The sequence below is a fragment of the Falco cherrug genome, chromosome Z (genome assembly GCF_023634085.1).
Source record: "Falco cherrug isolate bFalChe1 chromosome Z, bFalChe1.pri, whole genome shotgun sequence".
Lineage (NCBI taxonomy): Eukaryota > Metazoa > Chordata > Aves > Falconiformes > Falconidae > Falco > Falco cherrug.
The window spans coordinates 30,340,271-30,363,901 of record NC_073720.1 but is presented as its reverse complement, the minus strand read 5'-3'; the positions used below and the strand labels follow the sequence as shown (position 1 = coordinate 30,363,901).

The 23,631-nt window shown below is 37.9% G+C and overlaps 1 protein-coding gene across 1 annotated transcript in view; it reads left to right on the top strand.

Moving 5' to 3' along the window:
* Positions 1 to 12,588, top strand: part of GLIS3 (GLIS family zinc finger 3) — a 171,822-nt gene extending 159,234 nt beyond the window's left edge. The window contains exons 10-11 of the mRNA XM_055699359.1: positions 6,978 to 7,157; positions 8,305 to 12,588. Of these exons, the coding sequence (XP_055555334.1) occupies positions 6,978 to 7,157; positions 8,305 to 8,441 (317 nt within the window). The 3' untranslated portion in view covers positions 8,442 to 12,588. The remainder of the gene's footprint in view (positions 1 to 6,977; positions 7,158 to 8,304) is intronic.
* The last annotated feature ends 11,043 nt before the right edge of the window (positions 12,589 to 23,631 follow it).

Below are 23,631 nucleotides of genomic sequence, written 5' to 3'. Positions count from 1 at the left end.
TACGTATGGATAGCAACTCAGTTGCACTTGTAAAGATCTCTGCACTTAAAACTAGTAGGAAGACAATGTGGGCTGAACTTTTAATTTATTTATTTATTTAGTGTTGAAAGATATAACACATTGCAATACAATAGCCACATTTGGGTATTAAATGTTCTTTCAAAGATTAAGTAACCTATATTTGCTATAAGAGGTATTGTTCAGAATGTACTCCCTCCAGCTTAAGCACAGCTCTCTCACTCCTGTGTGCTACACTGAAAGTGTCTGCCCTGTGTGCCTGAAAGGCTTGCCTAAACTCTCCCTCTCAAAAACAAATGTTTCAAGAGTTCTTGGTTGTGTTTTCCCAGCAGCAATACAAAGATTGCCGTCTTCTTTGGTCACATCATTATAATGTAGAAAAACACTATGGAGTTACCTCATCAGCCTGGACTAGTTGGTATATAGTCTGTCTCCTGCAGTTCAGAACCTGCCTTTTAATGGTATAAAGTGCTGTAGCTATGGCCACCTCAGCTCAGTCTGCTACCAAACAATGGTGATATCTTTGTCTTAATATGTATTCTTAAACTTGTCAACTCCATTTGAATAGTCTGTACTGAGGAAGAAAAAGTTTCATTGTCCAAAAGCTTTTTGAAGAAAACAAGTTCTAAACAGACTCCCTTACTGAAAGCCTAAGCATCTTAAAACTCATGGAAATCTCTGAGCACTATCCTTTGGAAAGAAATTATGCAGGAGATCCAAGACTGACAAGCCTCTTACATTTAATATCTACTTGTGCTGTGAAACTGCTTTTTCTTGGAAGAACATTGTTTAGTGTTCAAATGTCATTATTTGTTCAGAGTCATTCTCAGCATCAGATGCACAGTAATGTCAGAGAGGGCTTTTTACTGCCTTGGTTAATGTTATATAATAGACTATATATTCACTTCCCTTTCTCTTGTGAAAATCACAATTTCCTTTGCTGCGTGGGATGTTTGGAAGTGATGATGTTAGACAACTGACTGAGCTTAAGTGAAGCTCTTCTTTCCTTTCATTAGACAGTAGTGTCTTTTATTGGATTACCATATGCAGTAAATCTTAAACTATCCTGAACTGGAGACTGGCGTGATGACTTCCCAGCTTGATGCCATTGTACACCACTGTACACCATTGTACTGTGTCTTTGTAGACAGAACAGAAGACAGTACAGGTACTAGAAATCTGCAACAATTGGTCCAGGACCTGTATTGCACTGGTGAGTCTTTTCAGCTGAGAACAGCTACAGGGATCTCGGCAGAGGTACCTGAAGACAAAGGCATCTGCCGTGCACTAGCAGCTGCAAGAATAAGGTACTGCTGCAAGACAAGTCAGAAGAGAGGCATGAGGTATGAGGTATGAAAGAAAAGAACGGCAACAGAAATTCCTCCTCCACAGCGAGTGAGCTTCTTACAGTATAGAGTGAGGTAAAACTCCTTTGGGCATGGATGTAGCTGACTTGATTTTGGATGCTTCTGAGACTGAATATTTTTGCACTAGAAACCTGACTGTCTTTTAAAATTGTGCCTGTAACTCATGTCGTTTGTGTTTGTGAGTTAAGCTGATAACCAGTGCTGGGTGAATAATGCAAGAAATAGAAAAGTCATGCAAAATATTCAGTGAAAAAAAGTTGCTATTTCTTTAAAAAAATTGTTAGCTGATATGAGTTAGCTATGCTAGTGTATCTATACAGGCAGCTCTACTGGTAACAGTTATCTTTTAATTTCAAATAATCAGATTTAAATAAATAGAAACATTTGTAGGTTTTCACATTTGCAAGTCAGTCTGGCAGTACAATACATAACTCATATCTCTGTCTTACTCTTTCTTTTCCTTTTGTTCTTCACACTCAGATGGTACCAAATGATTACTTGACGTTTGTGTAACTCACTTAGTGGAAACTGTAGAAATATACTGCAGAGGAATGCTATTTTGAAATAGTTCAGGCCAAAGACAGCTGTATTTTTGACATACCTTAGCACTAAAGACTGCTGACCCCCGATGTGTATTTCTTCATGGCAGTTATAATGATTTTCTTTAGAAAATATTCTCTGTTTGTGGTGCCAGGCAGAGAGCTGACTGAGGAGGAAATAGATGTCCATCAGAAACATCCTACCTTATGGAAATGACAATTGTGGCAGTCGTTCATTACATATCTGTAATGAAATCTTTGTCCATATCAGTTCAATGGGATCAGGACTCTATCACAAACTTATGTGGATCATGATTTCAGCTGTGAATTTGAGGTGGACTGTGTACCTGGGATTTTCAGATGTTCAGTATCTCTCAGGGCAAGGCTGGTATGTGACAAAGAACAAGAGCTTCTTGCTTTTAGAAGAGATTCTTGCAGTATAAATCCATTTTACTTATCATATTTAAAATTTTTCACTTTCCTAAGGAAATAATGCTATCATGCCAGAAAAAATAAGTGTTTATTCTGTCTTTTGACATTATGGACCTTGGCTATAGTGTACTGGTTCAAAGAAACACAATTGACGTAAGCTTGTGCGTGTGTGTGTTTTAAATATCTTAATAACACAGCAACTGATAAAATCCAGAGTTGCAGTCTTGAGAAGAAAAGTTCAGTTGCTGGAACTTCCTTAGCCAACCTGTTCGCCTTTTTTATTTTTCCAATGCTGCATGAAGACAGAAAACTGATGCTACAGGTAGTTCTTTAACAGATAATCTCAAATGAGGAGCCAGCTATGGTCAGGGTCTAGGGCCTGAATTGCATATGGTTTTATGTTATCCTACATTCAGCAGTAGTGTAGATGATCTTGGGCGTGGCTCCATATGAATAAAGGGAAGAGCTCCTGATACCAGTTTAGATTTTGCTGTAACATGTTCAAAGACTTCTACGCTGTGACCTGATGCACTGCAGAGGTGGACAAAGACATTCTGAATAGTGCTAAATAACTGAGGGGAAGAGAATGATGTGTGCTTTGTTCTGCTCTTTCCTCTTTATGGCTCTCCATTTTACAAGACAGGTGTTTATGACACTGAATCATGAAAAGAACATGTATCTAGGAAAGCTGAATTCATTTCCTGTGCTCTCTTTCCATCTTAAAAAGTTATTTGGGGCTTTATCAGTTGATAAAAGTGCTTTTTGCACTTCTCTGGTTCTTTCTGCCATGTAGCAGTTAATGTACCAATGGGTCAAAGCTTGTAAGACTTTGCTAGACAATATGCTTTTGCTTAAGTAGGGAATGAGCAAACACAGAGGATGTGACTCGCATTAGGTCACCCCCAAGTAAGTAGTTTTTCTGCCAAGACTTCAGCTAGCCATAGTCAAAGTTACTGCCAGATTATTCTACATCAAGAGCAGGGTGCTGGGAGAAAGGCACAAATAGAGAATGAGCACAGAGCAACATGAAAGGACATTTCAGCATGTGTCTTGAAGGGTCTTGCCAGCTGGCTCAGACCACTCTAGATTGAAATGGTTGTTTCTGGTAACTAGACTGACTCAACAGTAAACTTGTACAGTGTGTCCTATTGCTGGTTGAGAGAAAAGTTGATTTAAAAACATTTTTAAGGAGGCAAAACCTGTCAATAGCTATGTAGCTTCCAAGTCCAGTTGTTGTATTGCTGTTGTTTTTTCTTTCAATTTTATTTTACTGCAACTGATTCTTAAATGTCAGGACTGAATATTTAAGGATTGATGGGTCGTAAATTCCTAAGATGCTTTGCAGTCTGACTCAGTGTTTTTGCAGTTAATGTTTAAAAGGGAAAAAAAGATTGAAACTGTCATGTTACAGCTAGGGCTGCAAAGTGCTCACAGCCCCTGCCAAAGACAATGAAAACTGAGTGTTCAGCCTCTCTAGAGTGAGCACAGAATGCAAATTGTGCCTGCTGTGGAAGAGGAACTGTACTCCCACTTTTTATTTTTCTTTCTTTTTTTTTTTCTCTCTTTTTCCTCTTTTTTCCCCCTTTTTTTTGTATGAAGTCAAAATACACTTTATTTCATGCAGGTTTTCAGACACAAGACTGACAATTGTTTCAGTGTTCTTTTATGTAACTATTTGCCTGATCTAAATCCTTGTTACCTATTTGTAAAGTAGGCGTTTATCTTACTGTGTGGACACAGAAGTAACTTTCAAGTCTACTAAATAAAATGCAAATACTATGGTTTTGCTCACCATTGTTAGCTAGACCTCCCCATAAGGCCTTTTCTGAGTTCCTGGGTGCAGGTTCAGACTGTTTTTTTCTGTCCATAGTCCTGGCCTATTCTGATGCTTTAAAATACTAAGTTTTCTGTTTCAATTCAATCACATATTATGCATGTGTTTTGTCATTGAAGACCACAGAAACTAGTCTCAAAGAAAAAATAATAGAATCATGAAACTCCTAAATCATGCATCCTTCCTCCTGCTTGGCAGAAAATCAGTTATGTCACATAAAGTGATACAGCATGCTTTCCACTGCATCCTTCTCCTGTCTCCAGCTTTACTTATGAAAATGCATTATCTGTACATAAACACTTAGTGCAGCTTTAGTAAACAACAGCCCTGTGTGCGTGCTTGCATAGGAAATTTAATGGAAATACACCTAGCTCCTAGCCACAATCCAGAAAATGTTTGCCACGTGCCTTATATTCATGACATGTTTCTAAGCATAAACTATCCCTGTAAAGCAATTTGAGGTTGGAAAGTTTATTTGGATTGCAGTGTGAAACTGCACCAATATAAAATCTTTATTTTTAAAATACTTTTTATTCAGAAGTTAAAACTAGATGCCCCATGCAACACATTGCTGATTACTAGTAATGAATGAATAGGCCAATAGTTATGTTCAGGTGTCATACAATACACGAGATATTTAGACATGTCGCTCTCAAATGGAGATAGGTTGTGATTCCATGTCTCATGCTTGTCCTAAAAGGATCTTCTCCGCTTATAATCTATCTTCTGGGAGTTCTCCTTGATCTTTCTGAACTGTTAAATGGTACCCAAGGGCCTTTTGTCATATGCTACTCACCCAAACATCTCATTACTTTTAGGGAGGGAGATGAGTTTTTAATCCTGTCAATTAATTTGCTTACTGCTTGTGGTTTGGTCCTGCTCAAGGACATCAGTTGATCTCAGGCATGGAAGCTAAATGTCTGGTATAAGTATGCTTTCCTAACTACACAGTATGCATGTACAGAGGCTAATTCCTAAATACATGGAAGGATGAACTTGAGTTGGCTGTCCCTGTAACTATCCAAATTAGGATTCCTCATTCCCTCCTAGTACTAAATGCTCTTTGAAGTCAAATATGTGAATATTTATAATCACTGAAAGGTTTCTGTGATTATACTGAAGGTATAATCACAAGCTTTCCTCCTTTTTTATAATGTCCAACAGACGATAAACAGATGCCTAAGGAGAGGGGAGTAATTCAAGTTCCTGAGTTGTAAGCCAGTATCTGCAGTACAGAGTTTAAATATAGAAGATGCACTAAATGGTATTTTTCAACCCCTCTTTTCTGCCTTTTTTACATTTTTTTCTGATGTTAATTTTTTAAGTGTTTAGGGAGGGTTTTCTTGTTGTTGCTTTTTATTGATCTTTCTACACTAAAAGGAAGTTCAGCTGGAAGGACTTTGTCAGATGGATGTTGGTTAACTAGACTGGCTAGAGGAGGCAGCCCTGCATGTCAGTTTTTTCTATTGACAGTAATGTCTCTGGAATAAACTTGAGACACAGGAAATTCCTTAAGATGCTTTCTGAGGTAGGGTGTAATTTTTCTGACAGTGGTGTCTTGGTATAACTTACCACAACATATTCTTCATTGAGAGAACAGCACACCAGCCCTTAGGCAATAAGCTGTTTGCTAATAAAATCTTCAGAGGCTGTATCACTCCTGGGCCAATTACTGGATAGTCAATACAATTTCTGTGTAACACCTTGGAGGTAATGCACTGTCTTTTTCCTTTTTCCTTTATGCATGGAAAGAGAGTGGTGAGAACAAGAAGCCACAGCACTGGCAGAGAGAAGCTTGATTCACATTTGTTCTTAAAAGAAAAAATATGTATATATTGTAATACTGAATTTGTAACAGTTTCATTTCTGATATATACTCTAAGAACATATTATAGAAGACAGAAATAAATGCATACCAAGTCATTTACCTATAAAAGCCATCCTTCAGACTCTGAGCAAAATCTCCAAAGATTAGACTAGCATAATTTTCTTAAAGGGGAGAGAAGACCCTCCTTTCATGAGAAAAATCTGGCCAACCTAATGCAGGACATCCGTCTGTGCTTCTTAGATTGCATAGATGTCCCTGTTTTGGTATGGATTCAATGTGAATTTACTCGTTGCTTATATGCCTCTTTCACATACCACTTAAGGAACAAAAAACAACTTAAAGAACAAAAACCCTGGTGGGGATTTTTTATGTCATGTGACACAATGGTCTTGGTTCTCTTCCATATGGACTCATTGCTACAAATGAGTGTGTTAGACTCTCACCCTGTATGCAGAAACAGCAGGCTCCATGGATCACCAGCTAGCAGCCCTTCTGAGTCTCGTATGCATGTCCCCACTATCAGCCAGCTGTCTCGGCATCAGTGACAGGCCTCCAGATTTTATTCAGACCTTAGGTATTGTTCCTTAATTTTGGATCAAGTATTTTCTTAGTTTTTTCTAGCAGCGGGCCAATGTAAAATCTGGAGAGTACCAGTTCAGACAGCAGGACTGCAGAGTAAAGGGAGAAATTTCCTGAAAAATTTCAGCTACTAGCCAGGCAGTGCCTCTCAGAAGTCATGCTAGAATCAGGATGTCCATGAATTGGATTGTATTCAGAATTAGTAGCAACTGGAGGAAGTCTTAGCTTCATATGTAAGCTGCTTTATTGATGGAAAATAATTGAAGTCCTGGTGCTGCTACAATTGAGGTTTTTATAATTTTCATGGCCACGGTTCCACATGCTATCTCTTGTATCTCTGTCCAGGTCTTTTACTGACCAGTTTCTTCTCCTTGTTGTAGGTTTTGGGCAGCTTCAGACTTTCAACCCTCCACATTATGCTGACACTCAGAAGAATATGCAACACGGTGATTCTTGCAATATGGTTCCTCCTTTTGAAGACTGCTTAGTTCCCACATCAGGGGACCAGGCAGAGCTTGGCATTTTCCATAGAACTATTTCAGCTCATTCTGGTGTTACAGGTAAATGATAGTTGGGGACTTTGTGGACAGTTGCATACAGTTTGTATGCAAAGTAGTACAGACTGGCAGATCTGCTTGACCTCTATACGTGACTGGGACCTATCATGACAGACTTGCGCCTTTGCAAAGAGGAGATGGTTTTCAGACCTTTGTGTATTGGTTGGCGCTGGGGCCCAGTCACCATGGGTCACAGTAACATCTGGCCTGTGTACAGACGGCACACTGCTGAGGGCTTCTCAAGGTTCTGACTGGTAGCGGTCAGTCACTAGCTCATGCATTTGCTTTGGAATACAGTCCTTTGAGCCCTATGTGATATTTGCATAGCCACTCCACTCTGCTGTAAGTATTGTAGCAGGGACCTGAGATAATTCAAACCACTGATTTTCTTCACGCATGTTTGATTTTTCACAGTCTTGAATTTCATTTACTCACATTTCCACGACAAGAACTACCTGGGTGCCTACTATTCTGTGCACTCTTGATTGACTTAGTCTCTGCCTAGCTGAAAATTACAGTCCCTAGCTGAAAGGGGGGCTTGCATACCGCTCTGGAAAAATCGGAAGTTACCTATGTGCAGATAGGATCAGCACAAGACAGTGGGCCTAATTTTAGGGCCTACACACAATTGATGCCCAAGTCTTTTACTGTCCTTCCACACAGGATAATTTCACTTAACAATTACTGTGCTTTTTTACGTCTTGATCCTTCAGAGTGCCTTAAAAACCCAATGCACCTATAACTTCAAAGAGGCATCTTGCAGTATGTAAAGAGATAAACCAAAAGATGGGAGTTTTTCTGCAAACATTAACTCTTGTGCTTACTACGGTTGCTTGTAAATGTTAGTCATTTCTGTGCCAGGGTCCGCTTTACAGCGAATGAGCTCTACCATATTTTGTTGCCTCTTATCATGTGTTGGTTATGATGAAACTCAATAAGCAAGCATGAAGTTTATTTTTAAAATTATCACAATTTTAGCACCTTGGTAAGCAGTGAGTTATGTAAGTATTAATTTCATACATATGTTGGCTTGTTTGGTTTGTTTATCTATTTGTATAAAAGCCATTTCCAGTTCTCTGCTTAAGTATTAGGGTATTCTCCATGATATACAGTTACCCTAGTTAATTAATTAATTTTGTGGTTTTTCCAGCTTATGATTTCCCAGCAGGACCCATAGGTGTCTTTGGTGATTCAGCTTGCAGCATGCCTGAGGATAGCAATTTCCTACAAGTAAATGCAGTGGATCATTGTTCAAGCCAGTTTTCATCTGTCTACACTGAAGGTTAAAGTAAAATAAATCTAGTTACAAGAGCTTGATTCCATTTCATCTTGCCCTGCTGATACTGCTCTACAAAATTTTTCTCTCTATGAAACTGCGATGTATGTATGGGGATATGGGTTGATATACATACATAATGGAGAGGAAGAAACAATCACTGAGCATTCATCACGTAATCAAGCAGTCAACTGAGGAGTGTTTGGAGAAAGCAAGCTTTGCCAAAACCTTAGGAATTGTTTCTTTTCTTTTCATCTGTGGTACAGCAGCTCCACTTTTTTTCTTCTTTATTCTTTATAATTTATCAAAGGGAATTCACAGACTGAATGAGAAAACTGCTTGTTGGATGTAATCCTTTCGAGCTGAATGAGTGGACTTACTGAAGAATACAGCTTTAGAAAAATCCTTTTTAAAAAAAAAAAAAAAAGGAAAAGAAGTGAAGCCAGAGCATATTACAATATTTCAAAGGCACACAGCTCTTTGCACAACCTGTTTGCATATGATGCTTCCAAAGCTAAACACACACCAGCATCAAAAAGGAACAGAAATTAGACATATATCCTGATGCTACCCATTGGAGGCATTGGTGCGGCTTCTTTTTTGAGCCAAAGATCATTGGTACTGGATCTCTTACAGGCCTCGGGTTAGGCGTCTTTTCCTTCCCTCTGTATTTTAAGCCATACAATATGGCTATTGATGTTTTTCCAATATTCCTTCTGACCCAGTGCTTTATGCAATGAATAAGAAGAGTTAAATGCACTACATGAGAAGGTACATGGACTTTGTCTATATTTAGTCCAGCTGCTAGATAAGAATATTTTAACTTTCTCTTGATTTTTAATTATATTGTAGAGCTTTATTGCTGTATATGCTGTAGTACTCCATAGAAAGGTTTAAACTACCCCATAGAAAAGATTCTTCCTTAAATTCCACAGGTTTTTTTTAAAAACAATCTGTACTGATTCAATTAAATTCTTGTTGCCCAAACATTTTTCATTTCCATAACACTTTTTCAGGAAGAACTACTCTTAAGTTTGCTGTGTTCCCTCTGGTTGTTTATAGATGTAAAACTGAAGTGGTTTTGTGGTTTTGATTTTTCTACTCAGTGTCAGCCTGTGGTCCTTGAATTTAGTCCAGGATTCAAGCAAACGAGGTGGCCTTTTGTGAAAGGTAGGCATGTATGAGTTTTGCAGTGGAGGTGTGTTATCACTGTGATCCTGTATGCCTTGGGAGCAACTCTTACGTTATGTAAGACTGAGGTTTTAGGTTATTAATCCCTGTTCATATGTTTTGTGGACTACTTACTGTGTAATGTGCATCTTAATATTCTCATGTGACCTGATTTAAGAAAAAGGACAAGAATCCAAAGTTCATTCTCACAAGCTAGACCATAACTATGCTTCTGAAATCAGTCTAGAAAGATAAATTTTTAAATGTGCTTGTAAAAACATTTTTTCATCTTGAGAAGCATTTGAGAGTTGATGAATGCAGTTTGAATTAAATTCATAATTTAATTTCCCATTATGTTGCATAGATTAATTTACAGCCAGATGTTTATGAACACTGGCAATCTTTTGAGATTTACATTCATGAAGTATATTCTTATATACAAGCATATGTGCTTAGATATTTAATGGAGAGATTTTCATCCAACCAATGCAAAGAATATATGGATAAACCATGCACATAAATGATGTATAATAAGAAGTAATATGGCTTAAATACAGATAATTCTGTTCTAAATTCTTCCCCGTTTTATTCTGTTTCTCAGATCACACGTGAATGTGTCCCCGTTTCAGTTTGCAATAGTAGGTCTAGTTTTTACTATATGTGGTTTGCATTGGGTTAAGTGACATCAGGCTTCCATACACAGCCAAACATACACAGGCAAAAGGACAGTCCTTTTGCATTTGTGTATGATCTAGCCCAGTGCCTTGACAGCAAGTTTCACTTTTTAATAAAGCTTTAATTATGTCCTATCTTAAAGCTGATTCTGTGGGCACTGCACATGCATAACTTGCTTAAACAGGAATAATTAGGCACCCTGAACTCTTAAATTTCAAAGGTATATAGGGCTATGTTTTGTTCCACCTACGTCAGTAATGGTAGGAGCAGGCCCAGTGTGGACATATGCATGTATGTGTACATACATACTTTTGTATATATAAATCTCTCAAGTTCCTTTTAATTACATGGTTGTCCAGAATTTGTCACTTGCTGTGTATGAATCTGAAATATTGTTGCTGACCTCAGATCTATAGTACCTTGACTTTTAAATCTTTTGAAATACTTTTCCTAGTATCTCAATATACAAGCTGTCCAGTAAACAGGGAGCTTATACATCATGAAAGATCCTGACCAAAGGGAAAGTGGGAATACAGAATTCAAAAAGGGTATTCGTAATTTGGAGGTTCATCAGTTATATTTAAAAAAGGAATATTTTGCAAGTCAGTCAGTCATTCCTTCATATATATATATTACAGCTTTCTATGAGCCTTAATCTTAAAAAGAAGGAGCTGGAGTAGTCAATTTAAGCATGTGAGAGTGGGCTACCAGTCTGTAAAAAGGTACGCCTTTGTTTACTTCTGTATCAAAGACAAAGAGGATTCTTCGACTATTTCATTATTCTCTTTGGAGTCAGACTGACTTTGGGGCATCAGCTCATATCACTGAGGGCAGTTACTTAAAAAAGAATCATTTTATCTCATGTGTTTTGGGTATTTAAATAGGGAATCATGTTTGTCACATGTTACAATGAAAAATGGTGCTTGTGAAAATACATAGCATAATGCCAGTTACTGTCTTATATGCAAATACTTGTGCCTCAGTGATTTTTGTGTTGCTATTTTACTTGCTGGATTGTTAACTTTCTAAAGGGATTCATATCTAAGAGATGAAGTTATTTTAGACTACGGACATTAAATAATATTCTAATGAAATTATTTACATCATTATTTTATACAATTATCTTGTTTTCAGACTCAAATTGTCTATTTATATCTGCATTAAAATGGGTCTACACTGGAGTTTAAAATACAGTTTCAAAGTGCATGTGTACGTGGCTGAGTGTATGAGTGCATGTGTGTACTTGGATCTCCCTTTCTATGTATATATACATTTATATATACACACACATAAATAGAGGTGTTATGGTTTACTAATACCGGATGCTGAAGTATTGCAGTGCTAAGGCCATCTGTCACATTGTATTTTGTTTTCAACTTTCTTTGAAGAGGTGTGAATGAGTAAAAAATTGCATTTTAACTGTTTATTCCCTGTTTTTTCTGTGTAAATTTTATAGCTGATTTTTAAAACAGCACCTTTTTGTGTGAAATTTTGTTGGTTTGGTTTGGGTTTTTTATATTTCCTAGGAACAGATAAAACAAAAGAGAGAGATCACAATTTAAAATTAGCTGAGTGGTCTTATATTTGAAAAAAAATAATCCCTTTATTCTGTACAGAAAGCAGCATCTTGTGTAACATTTTTTTACAAAAAGCACTTTGGTGAGAAGAGAAAGTGGGAGTATGTTTTTCCTAAACCTTACACAGTATTCTACATATTTATACATGCTTATATACACACATATGAACTCCATTTGCCATGCTGTACGTCTGGCTGATATGTGCTCTAAAGACGTATCTATTGCATACCATGAAAAAATTAATTTTTTAAAAAGAATTTATTACACTTTTTTTCTCTACTAGTATGTATAATTTCATGATTCGTTACAGTTATTTTTCATATAATCCTAAGTTATTTTTGTCCTGGTTCATTAAATGCTTTTTTATGTAAAATGTAAATTGAAAGGTGTATGTGCATGGGACAAAATAAAACCAGAAAACTAACTCAATGACATGACCAGTAGAACATCTTACTGTGAGATGCCTTTAGACTGCTCCAGCCATTGTCCTTCACCATAAAACTACTAGTATTTGTATGTATTACTATAATTAGAAACAGAAATATAAAAGAAAAAAAACAACTCAGAAGTTTCTTCTAAAAAACACTTGGGTTAGAGTTCGAAGTCTGTATTTAATTAATGTTATAGTGAGGCTAGAGATTTGTAGAGATAAATGAGTGCCTCAGCGTGTGTTTACACCCTGGGTGGAGACAAAATAAAAAGAACATTTAATTACATTTTTTGTGCTGTGATAGTTTTTTTTTGCCATCTTTGTTTATGTTGTTCTACAATACAAAGGGATTTTGCTTTTCTGTCTGGTTATTGTTTCTAACATACCCCAGCGATTAATTTATTTCAAAGCATTTAATATAAGGAAAAGAGCATTTCTTTTTACTGTGCATTACTAACAAAAGACAGAGAAAGAAGTTGATGCATGCTAATGTCCAAATTGTCCAAAATGCATCCTAAGAGTCCAGCATGCTTAGGAAATAAGAGGTTGTCTTTTATACCCATAAATTAGTCTAGAAATCTGACAAAATAAAACTAATAAAATAATTAAGTGCAAAAAAATCCTGTTATATGTTTGCAAAGGGACCTTTGAAAATAATGGTCCAAGCTGATTTAAGTATGAAAATATTACAAAGGTTGGTTCTGAGTCAACCTCTGTTGAGCAGAACAAAAACTAGTAAGCCCCAGCTCACTGACTGATGTACATGTGATCTTAGTAGAGCTTTACAAAAATTGAACTTTGCCCAGTGTGTTCTTCCTTACACCGTGTCTTAATTTTATGTAGGAAACTTGGCCCTTGGTTTAGCAAATACTGTTAGTGAATCCTGCAAGCTACCATGAAGAACTGAGAGTTGCTGAATTCAAGTGTTTCAGAACTCAATTTTTCTTCTTGGTGGAGAGGAAGCCCTTAAAAAGAACTGTACAAGTTCCCTATGTAGTGGGGAGTACCATACCTTGAAGTACCTCAAAGCCATGTGCTTTTCTCTGGGTGCCTGGGCTGTATCAGTGTTTCATGATGTTCTGCAAACCCTCCTATAGCAAAATAGTGAACTGTGATAAAGAAATTGTGTGACAACTACATTCCTTCAGAGAACATAATTTCTGAATGAAAGTTTTCTGAACTTTTTATTCTATAAAGTGTTGGTATTTGTTTTTTTCCTTATTTCAGAACAAACCCCCATTTTGAAACACCAGAATTTCTCACAAGGTGGAAATTTGGCATGGGGGAGTATCATTTCATTGCTTTTATGTAGTTATAGGAGTTCTCCCGTGTATCTGTGCCAAAGCCGCCCTGTATTCCAGAATTTATACCCACTCTGCTGTAATGGAAAATCGTTCAATAAAGCTCTGTTTGCTACATAGCTATCTCCTTCAATAAAAGGGAAAAAACATCTTCCATTCTGAATATGAATCTTTTCATATTTACTGCACCTACTTACAAGACACCTTGTGTTTGAAATAAGAGTGACTATGTCTGTTTGAAAAAACTTTCCATTGTTCTAGGCCATAATCCTCAGGAAAATGCTTCTTCACAATCATGCGGTTTCCTACCTTGGATCACTTTAGCACCCCAAATAACATCAAATGCATTTTGAATTACCTGATTTTTAAACTCTGTCTGTAAACCACTGTAAATACGCCTCCTCAAGAAGCAGCTTTATAAAGCTTCTGTCTCCCATAACGGACAGGCTTAAAGTCGCCAACTTCTGCATGACTGTATACTCACTCCCTGCAATATATAGTTACAGGAAACAAAATGGTAATGTTACAGAACAAAAAATGTTAGCTTTTTAAGGTTGCTGTGTCTCCTTCCAAAATGTTAATTAATTTTTTTCCTCTACCTTTTCTGAAACGATGTTTTCATTTAAAAGGTAAGTATGTAAAGTCCTTTTACCACATCTTCTCATGCCATTTATAGATTTACAAGCAAAGCAAATTTACCCAGCAGTCAGTATCATTAATGATTCACAAATGAGATGGGCTAGTTCAGTGAACTGTAACAAAGAACACGTTTCTATGTGTCCAGTTAAAAGTTCGAACATACCTTTTTTATAACTAGAAAATGCAGACCTCATGTATGGCTAACTGGGTACATGGGACAAAGCATTACAGTACATCTAGGTAGACAGAAGAAAATATAACCATTTCCTCAATATCATGCATTTTCCCATTTTGACTAAAAATGTACTTGAACCTGCCAAGTGAAGCACACTGCAGGCTTTGCTACACATGTAAATCATCCGTATTCAGGTATTCCAGGAATGGACACAGTGAGGCTGATTAAGGTTATGAAAAACAGGGTGATCTGGCCTCCTCATTCCCTGAAAATTCTCTGAAGATTCCAGCATAAATCTGTTGGAAAAACCAAACAAAGTTGCTGCTAGAACTGTGGCTGATATATTACAATCAGAATTACAAGACTGACAGAATTACGATTTCACTTGTTAGCCCACCGCTTTGCATAGCACAGTATATCTACCTTTGGTTGCAGGAAGAGGAAGGATACTTTGCTTTAAAGGAAGTTAAATTAGTAGTGCCTGAGTGATGATCCTAAACAAAAGCTAAAGCAGTAATACTGGATCAGTTTATCCATCAAGGAAGTGAGAATAGTGTTAGATGGCACCGTTATTGCACTAAACTCATGATCAGTTTTACTTCTACCCATTAAGAAGTCAAAACATTTCTGCAAAATGGAGAGATTAAAGTTTGCTGAAGCGACTGGAGACCAGTCTGGCCCAGGGCAGCCTGCAGCCTGCAGCTCTCCTAAACGTGCTTTCTGCACAGATCAATGGCTTTTTGTGCCACCTGAGAATGCCACTACAGAAAGGATCCTCAGGAAGCTGACCAGCTGGGTTTTACACTGGGCTTGGGAGGCTCATGGTCACTGAGAAAAGGCAAAGCTGCTGGATGTAATTCTGACTACCTGTACTAGACAATCACAGAATCACAGAATGATCAGGGCGGGATGGTACCTCTGGAGATCATCTAGTCCAACACTCTACTAAAGCAGGTTAATCTAGAGCAGGTTGCAGAGAGTTGTGTCCAGGTAGATTTTGAATGCCTCCAGAGGAGACTTCACAGGCTCTCTGGGCAGCCTGTTGCAGCGCTCTGTCACCCTCAAAGGAAACAAGTTCTTCCTCATGTTCACTTTTTGTGTTGCAGTTTGTGCCCGTTACCCCTTGTCCTACCTGTTGTTTGATACTACTGTAAAGAGCCTGGCCCCATCCTCTTGACACTCGCCCTTAAGGTAGTTGTCGACATTGATAAGGTCCCCTCTCAGTTTTCCTTTCTCCAGGCCAAACAGGCCCAGCTCTCTCAGCCTTTCCTCATAAGGGGGATGCTCCAGTCCCCACATCACCTTCATAGCCCTCCACTGGGCCCTCTCCAGTAGTTCCCTGTCTCTTTTGAACTGGGGAGCCCAGAACTGGACACAGCTCTCCAGATGTGGCCTCCCCAGGGCAGAGCAGAGCGGGAGGATCAGTTCCCTGCCTCTGCTGGCCATGGTCCTCCTCATGCACCCCCAGGATCCCACTGGCTGCCTTGGCCACCAGGGCACACTGCTGGCTCATGGGAAAACTGAAGGAGAAACCTAGTATTTGTTTTTTGCCCAATAAATGCAACAGATTGTATAAAATGAATTCCCACTGGACAGCTGGATACTTATTACTGCTGCTTCTTGGTGTTTGATGGCTTTTGGATATTCTTTTATGCTAAAGTTAGCACTAAGAAGAGGAAAAAAGTTTTCCTAATGTGTCTTGTCTCTTCTGAACTCATTGTTCAGAAAATCTTCCTGACAAATCACACTGAACATTTTACTCATTTTGGGGCTGCACAAATGTGAATGAGTGTAAATTTACCCCTCTGCTTGAAGGAAAAGGTAACTAGAATAACTGATGTTGCCCTAAGCTTTATGTCCTGATTGAAAACCATACTCAAGGGTAGATTTGAATTGAAGTTTGGGTTTAACCTAAAAGCAAAAAGAAATCACTGACATGTTCAGGTGCTTTTTGCCAATTTGTTTCAAAACATACCACAACTAAAGCACCTGAAGGCAGACATGGAATTTCTATCCAATTACTTTGTATAGTATTTTTTGGTTTTAAGCTAATTGTGGAATCAAGATCAGGGTATGTTAGAAAACCTCAAACACAATGAGTAGTGTCATGCTGCTTTTACCAAGATCCACTGGGAAACAGGGGTCCTGTGAATAGGAAAACTACACCTCCTTGCTTGCGTAGTGTGTGGAATGTGGCCTGCCATGTCATAGGAGGCATCATTGCTCCGGTGAGGATGAAGTCATTGGTAAACACATAGGTCTTTAAAGAATCAAAGGGCAAAGGAGATGATAGATCTATAACCTGGTTTTCCACTTGAAAATAGTAACAAACATTTAATCTGCAATAGAAGTGTCCTAATAAATTGGTTTCAATTGCAAACAGAAGTATCATTATAGCAAGCTTGCAGTAGCAGGGAACTGATCACAGGCAATTGGAACTAATTTTAGGCTCATGAGCATTAATTTTTTCAGGGAAAAATGGTGAAAGAAAGAACAAAACCAGTTATAGTACAAATACAACCAAACCCTATATATTTATAGAGACACAGGAAGGAAATGCAGGAATTGATAAAAGCTTTTCCCTTTCAAAGGTCTCAAGACTCCTTCCTAAAACATTAACCTTCATTTGGAGTTGGAGTTGCCAGTAGTGTTTGTAAGACTATCAGTTATATAGTTTCAGTCCAGATCAAGCCATTGCAAACATCATCAAACCCAGAAACTACTACTTATTGGAAGATGTACATTGCTTATAATCTGGAAGACCTTCCAATGGTACTTTGTTGCTTTCTAAATTTGTCTTGCTCACCTTGATTTTATGCTCACAGCACTTGAAAGCCCTCTTCCAATTCTGCGTAAACCCTTCAGCAGATTCTGAATGTCACTGTACCATATGTACCTGTCAATAGCAAGTTGCCATGGTCACAAAGCACTACCATTTTGGCACAGCAGAGTTGTACATCCACTCTTCCTTGACACAACTGACTGCACAAACTACACTGCAAAGGAGAGCTTTGCAGTCACTAGTTCTTATTCTTTTATTCACTCTATTCTTTGCCTCATTTTTTTTTTTGAGAGAGATAACTGAACATTTTTTTTTTTGCGAGAGAACTCAAATGCCAGGTATGCAGTCTTCCCTGGCATCACTGTGGCAGTTAGGGAATACCTTGAGAGTCGCTGCCAAGCTTGCTCTGCACCGGAAGTAGGGGAAACGTCACTCCAAAACCAGGAAGAATGTCTGTCATCCTCTGTTCCATTGGGGTTTTTTGCTAGAGTGGATGATAATAGAAAAGTCTATAAAAGAGTGACATAAAAATGTTAACTTTAATTCAGGCTCCATTTGCACTGAAGTGAACAAGGAGTGATTCTTCTAAAAGCTATGGAGAGAGAGCATGTCATGAGCATGAATACCAAATCAGGCCTAGTAAGTGCCACAGTAAAAGCTCATCTGAATTTCATGTAGTTGAGCTTGGGTACAAAGGAGAGAATAAGTGAGTAATCAACTTTTTTGCTTCTCAGGGCTGCCTCTTGCTAAACCATGTGTGGGAGTGTGGGACTGTGAAATGTTGGAATTAATCCTATAGCCTTACCTCATCCTGAAGGCATTTAACAAAGGAGGTATTATTGAATGATGAGTTTCAACTAATTATCAGAAGTGAGTGAGAGAAAAAGGGGACAAAGAGCACCTGACAAGATGCCATGTTAATAATTCACCCAGATGTCTAGGATAGCATAAGCTTTCTGTGCAACATTTCATGAACTCCTGAAACAAGGTCTTATTTCTCAGCAAAAGATATGCAGCACCTGATGAAAAATGGCAGCTACTAAGTGTGTTAGAAGTGTGTCACCTGTTTGTACGCTTAACCTGCATAAGTGTAAAAAGCCCTATTACTGCAGGGTTGTATTTTACATGCAGGAGTCAGGAGGTTCGTTGCTTCACTGAGTCTCCTTATAGCCTCCAGTACTTAATCCCGGAAATTGTACCTAGGAATCCCAAACAAGCATCTCTGCACAATGACAAAATGTAATGGGGTGCAAGGGCACTCCAGAAACAACAGGGTGAAAGAGGATGCCAGACTGTACTTCCCCAGGAGGTCACATGCTTAATGGATTCTTTGCATAGCATAAATGTGACAGCCCCCCAAAATACACACATGCCATAGCTTGAAACAAAATTGAAGAGCAGAATTAAGTTATGCTCCAGACCTGATTCAGAGCAAAGATTACTCCCATTTTTGAGTCTGCATTTACTAAGTGAGGATACATTGAGAAGACATATAGCCGAGAATATCTTCTGGATTCGTTATCCTTTATACAAGGTCATCACCATCAAGCAGCTCTAAAAATAATAAAGTCATATTTTTTGAGCTACTCATGTTACTAGAAGGTTAGAAGCTGAGGAAAACTCAGCGATGTTGGTGAGCATATCAACTGCTCTTCAGTGAAGGTAAGTAAGTTCTGTTATGGAATGACATGTTGAAACAGTAAGACCTGTTGTCTAAAATGCAGTTGAGTGAAACAACCTTGAGGCTTTATCCCCTCCATCTGGCTGCAGCAAGAGGAGAGCACTGAAAAAAGTAACAGCAGGTTCTGCCTTGGCTTTGCATTTGCTGAGGAGGGATCCAGTCCCCATACCTGCCTGTTTCCTTGGGGTCATACATTTCCAGAATATTCTTGGGAATGTCAGGAAAAGTTTCTTAATGACTTTTTGAACTCCAGAGACTCTTACTATTCGTTCCATAAAACAACTTTAAAAGCATCCACAACAAAGAGAATTAAAGTCTCTGACCTGTTATTGGCCACTGAATTACTTCAGTACCATGCTGAAAATAAAAAGATAAATTAGCAACAGGTGCATTTCCAGCAGCAGATCAGTTGCAAACATTTTTTTGTTCTACCATTCAAGGGCTTTTATTACTTTACATAAAAACAAGAAAAAAGACACACACAACAAAAAAAGGGATAAGGCCCCTATGTCTTCCAGAGTAACAGCCCTCATAACTCGTGGCAGTTGCATGAGACATATAAAAATCTATAAATTCTTTAAAAAATCCAAACCCAAATGACCTTGCTGAGTCACAGGGCTCCAAGAAATCATGCCATCACTCCTGAAACTGTTGATGTGCTTCATCTAATTGGTACGTGAACTTTCTGTATTTGCTGACCCTCTCAGTCCTGAGTACTGCTTGACAATGCTAATTTTGCTTGCTGGCTTCCTTTTTTATATGTTTGATGGTCCTGGTTTTGAGCTAAGTTACCCTAATTTTGTAGTGGTGTCACTCTATCCATTTCCTTGGAATTAATTCTGTGCTTACACTGTGTTTAGCAGAAATGTGCTGTGTGCTTTATTAATGTTTGAAAGGTTGCACTGATAAGATGTGGAAAATTAAGATGGTATGTATGTATACTGATAGACTGAAATTTTTTTCCCCAGAAAGGAAAAGAGATTGAAGCAGTACAAAGAAAAGTGCAGTCAAACTTTAGGTGATACCTTAAAATGAGCTCACAGGATTTATTTTCACCTTTCCATGCTAAGGTGGTACTGATCATCTATGTACTTGCTTAATGAGGGCAGTTATCATCCCACAGCAGTTTCTCTGAAGTCTCTGAAACTAGGTTTACATAGATCAGTATTAGCAGAGTCAGAATCAGGCATTCAGGCTCAGAAGGTGACTGTGATGGGAAGTGTGTGCAGAACCACTCCCTTGGAGCACCAACTCTTATGTACTCAAAAGAACACTCTTTCTACTGTAAAAAATATTTAGATTAATTTTGGCCTTTAGGATGGCTGGTAGCAGTTATACTTTCCTTGGAGAATCTTCTCTATGATGTTATGGATAAGAAGGTAGAGAGAGTATAAAGAAACTCCAAGCTATCTGTAAGCAGATGCATAGAAGTTTGTCATCAATATCATGTTCTTTACTTTCCAACAGCAAACCTGCTACAGGAACACCTGGCAGCATAAGGTGGTGTAAAAGTGAATGAAGTGAGAAATTCACTGCTTAGCAGTCTTAAAAAGTGAGATGAGGAAGGGATAACATGGGCTCATTTCCAGAGTTAAACTACAGTGAATTCTGGACTGACATGATTATATGTTCCTAAATTCAGCTGAGAAAGAGAGAACATGGCAAAACTGTTAGTAACTTCTTCTCAGAGACAAAGACCTCTCTTACTTGTCTCCCCGCCCCCCTTTTTCAAATTAGATCTTAGATAGAAATCCTTTACCTTACAGTTCTTTTCATATTTTACACCAATTCAAAACAGACTCTGATGTAAGCACCAGAAGAAAGCTTCATGACTCATATACTTAATGGTTAATCATTAATCCCATTTTTGTGATCACTGTATGATAGTAACACTATGTCTAAGTAATTCTCTTGGAAATGGTGAGAGAAACTATTTGTACTGGGCATCTTTCAACTTTGCCTACTATCCATTAACTGTAAACTGAAAAGATTTGAAAATGCAGATGTCAAATCTGACAGGTTCTTATTGTACCAAAATCTCTGCAACAGAGATTTAGAAAGAGCCTGATGCTGATGAACATTTGAGTCATGCGTCCTGGAGCAGAATTTAACACAATTATTTTTTCTAAGAGCTGTCTAGGTTTAAGTCCAGGCATATTTCTGTACAGTTTGTATTGTAAAACAACACAAACTAGGTGTATGTATTTGTAGAATGGCTGCAACTGTAAGAAAATGCAAAGATTTAAAAACTCCAGTATGACAAGTGATGGGAAAATTATAATTTTTCCCTGAAATTTCTGGCTGTTATGAGTCATGATCAGCTGTAGCAAAATTGGGTCCAGATTTCACAGTTCTTTCATTATGCATTCTGACCCCACTCCAAAATTTCCAAGAAATGCTAGATTTTTATTTTGTCCTATTTTCTCAAAACAATAAAGCCTATTATTTTTCTTCTTTGTTGTAGTTTTTGAAAAGTTGTAACTATTGCACATTTTTGCAAATGTTGACCAAGCACACTTACTATATTTTTCTCAACCATGAAGGATATAATTCAAGTTGTAATGAAAGATTTTTTTCACCTGGCAAAAGCCTCACAGAAACTTCTGAGGTACATTACTACCATTGGTCTGTAAGCATAACTCATGCTGACCAAGCCCCAAGACTAAATCCTACACTTAAACTTCGTTGTTTAATTGCAATGGCCTTTCCCTAATGATAGTTGCTTTCTACTGTTTCCTATACTATTTATGATTTTTTTAATGTTTAGTCATTTAAACCACTTGAATATAATTACAAAAACAACAAAGCAAACAAAAAATTATCAATGCTGGTATTTAAAATCCCTAAACAATTTAGTACTGGAATACATCTAAATACTGAATAAAAATTTTCTCCAGTCTTTGATTTGCAGAATCTTTTACATCACGGCAGAAGATTACAGCACACCAATGGCTACTCAAGAAGCTATTTACTAATCCACATACTGGCATGTTTTGCTGGTGGTTTACTCTACATAAAGAAGCAAAACATGGAAAAGCAATAAAACTTTGCCTTTTCATGAAAGACACAGTTTTTTCAAAGTGTTCTTCTGGTGTGATTTTATGCCCTGCTGAGTGGCAATGCCCTATTGGTTGATCTATGGTTAAGAAGCCAAAGTGCACTGGTATAGATCACAGTTTAGTGTGTGAAGAACTTCAGAAAGAATGCAAGCTGCCTTGAAGCTGTGTAGGCTGGAGATGTTTCCACCATTTTTTTATAAGTGGAAAAACATCTATTTTTTCTTTTAAAAATAAAACAAGCTATCAGTTTACTTGGTATAGCTCTGCTGTAATTTCTTTATAACTACAACAGGCCCAAAGAGCCTTCCACACATGCTACTTCCTGCTAACATGTTCTTCCAGCTGCTGTAAAGCACCTCAGAGAGTGGCCCTGGACAACTCCTTCAGAGCAGAGTCCAGGGTGGACCTACTTGCTGGCACTGAAACTGTGCTGGCCTCACTTATCAGCCCCAGCATATCAAGTGACCAGTGGCAGGCAGATACATCTCAAGGTCTTCCCTGGACAATCCCTGAATGGAAGAACCCATGGCAGATAGGTTTTGTCAAGACCGCCAAGTCAGATCATGTTCAAGTTGTGTCAGTATTCAGAAATATTAATTAAAATTCTGTGTCCTAATAATACTGTGTTATTAAAATATGGAATAAAACTTTTAGTGTATTTGAGAAGTGCCCTAGGCTTCAGGACACTCCCAGAAGAAGGCAAGATAGATCCAGTGCAATCAGAAACAGATGTCAGTGTGGGGACTTTTCTGGTTGGGTAAACTGGAAGCAGGCAGCGGTGACAGAAAACACATGTACAACTTCTTCTGGATGGAAAAGCAAACAATGTGGCTAGAACACTGAAGAAGGTGCCAAGGCTTATTTTTTCTGTGAATTATAACTCAGCATGCTGTGATGCTCCTTCCCCTTCCATGAAATAAAATTGGATGACAGTTTTCAAGCAAGCAGATGGCTTCCTTCTACTGAAAAACTTCACAAGCTTGACTCCTAGTTGTGAGTTTGTGAGTCTAGCTAAAAAGTGTTCATCTTTAGTCTCATTTCCCAGAAGCTCACGTTTATCACATTTTCCCTCCATTGTATGAATGGGGGAAATGTCTTCTAATTCCTTAAGTTTTCTCCTCTTGTTTTTTTTTTTTTTTGCTGAATGGAGCATCTCCTGGAGACACATTTGTGTATCAGAGACCAATGAATCATATTCCTAAACTGTTGAAGAGATTACTGAACGTTTTAGTTATGAAGTTGTAAAATCTGGCTTGGCAAGTTTTTAATGGGCAAGATTGCACTAATTACCACAACAAGGAAGTCTGGAAAAACCTTAAACAAGAAAGCAACAAACAGATTTTTCAGGTAATAGTAAATGCTCAATGTATAAAAACCTTAAACCCTAACCCTGTGATCCTTCTGTAAAAGAATTTAAACATCTAGAACAAATCAGTGCATTGTTTCAATCACAAAGGAGTAAAAATAGAAATAGAAAGTTAAAATCCGGGAAAGCCAAAGGTGAAGATGAAGATCAAGATTAGGGAAGCTTTTGACAATAAGAACAGGAAAATCACTAATTTTGTAAGTATAGCACCCAGAAAACTCTTTAAAGCAGAATAAAGGCAGTAACTGAGGTAAAGTGTAGGCTAGATTTTTGACCCAGAACTTCTTCATCCTAGCAATATTAATAACAGAGAGCACTGAATAGCAAAAATCTCTCACCATAAACA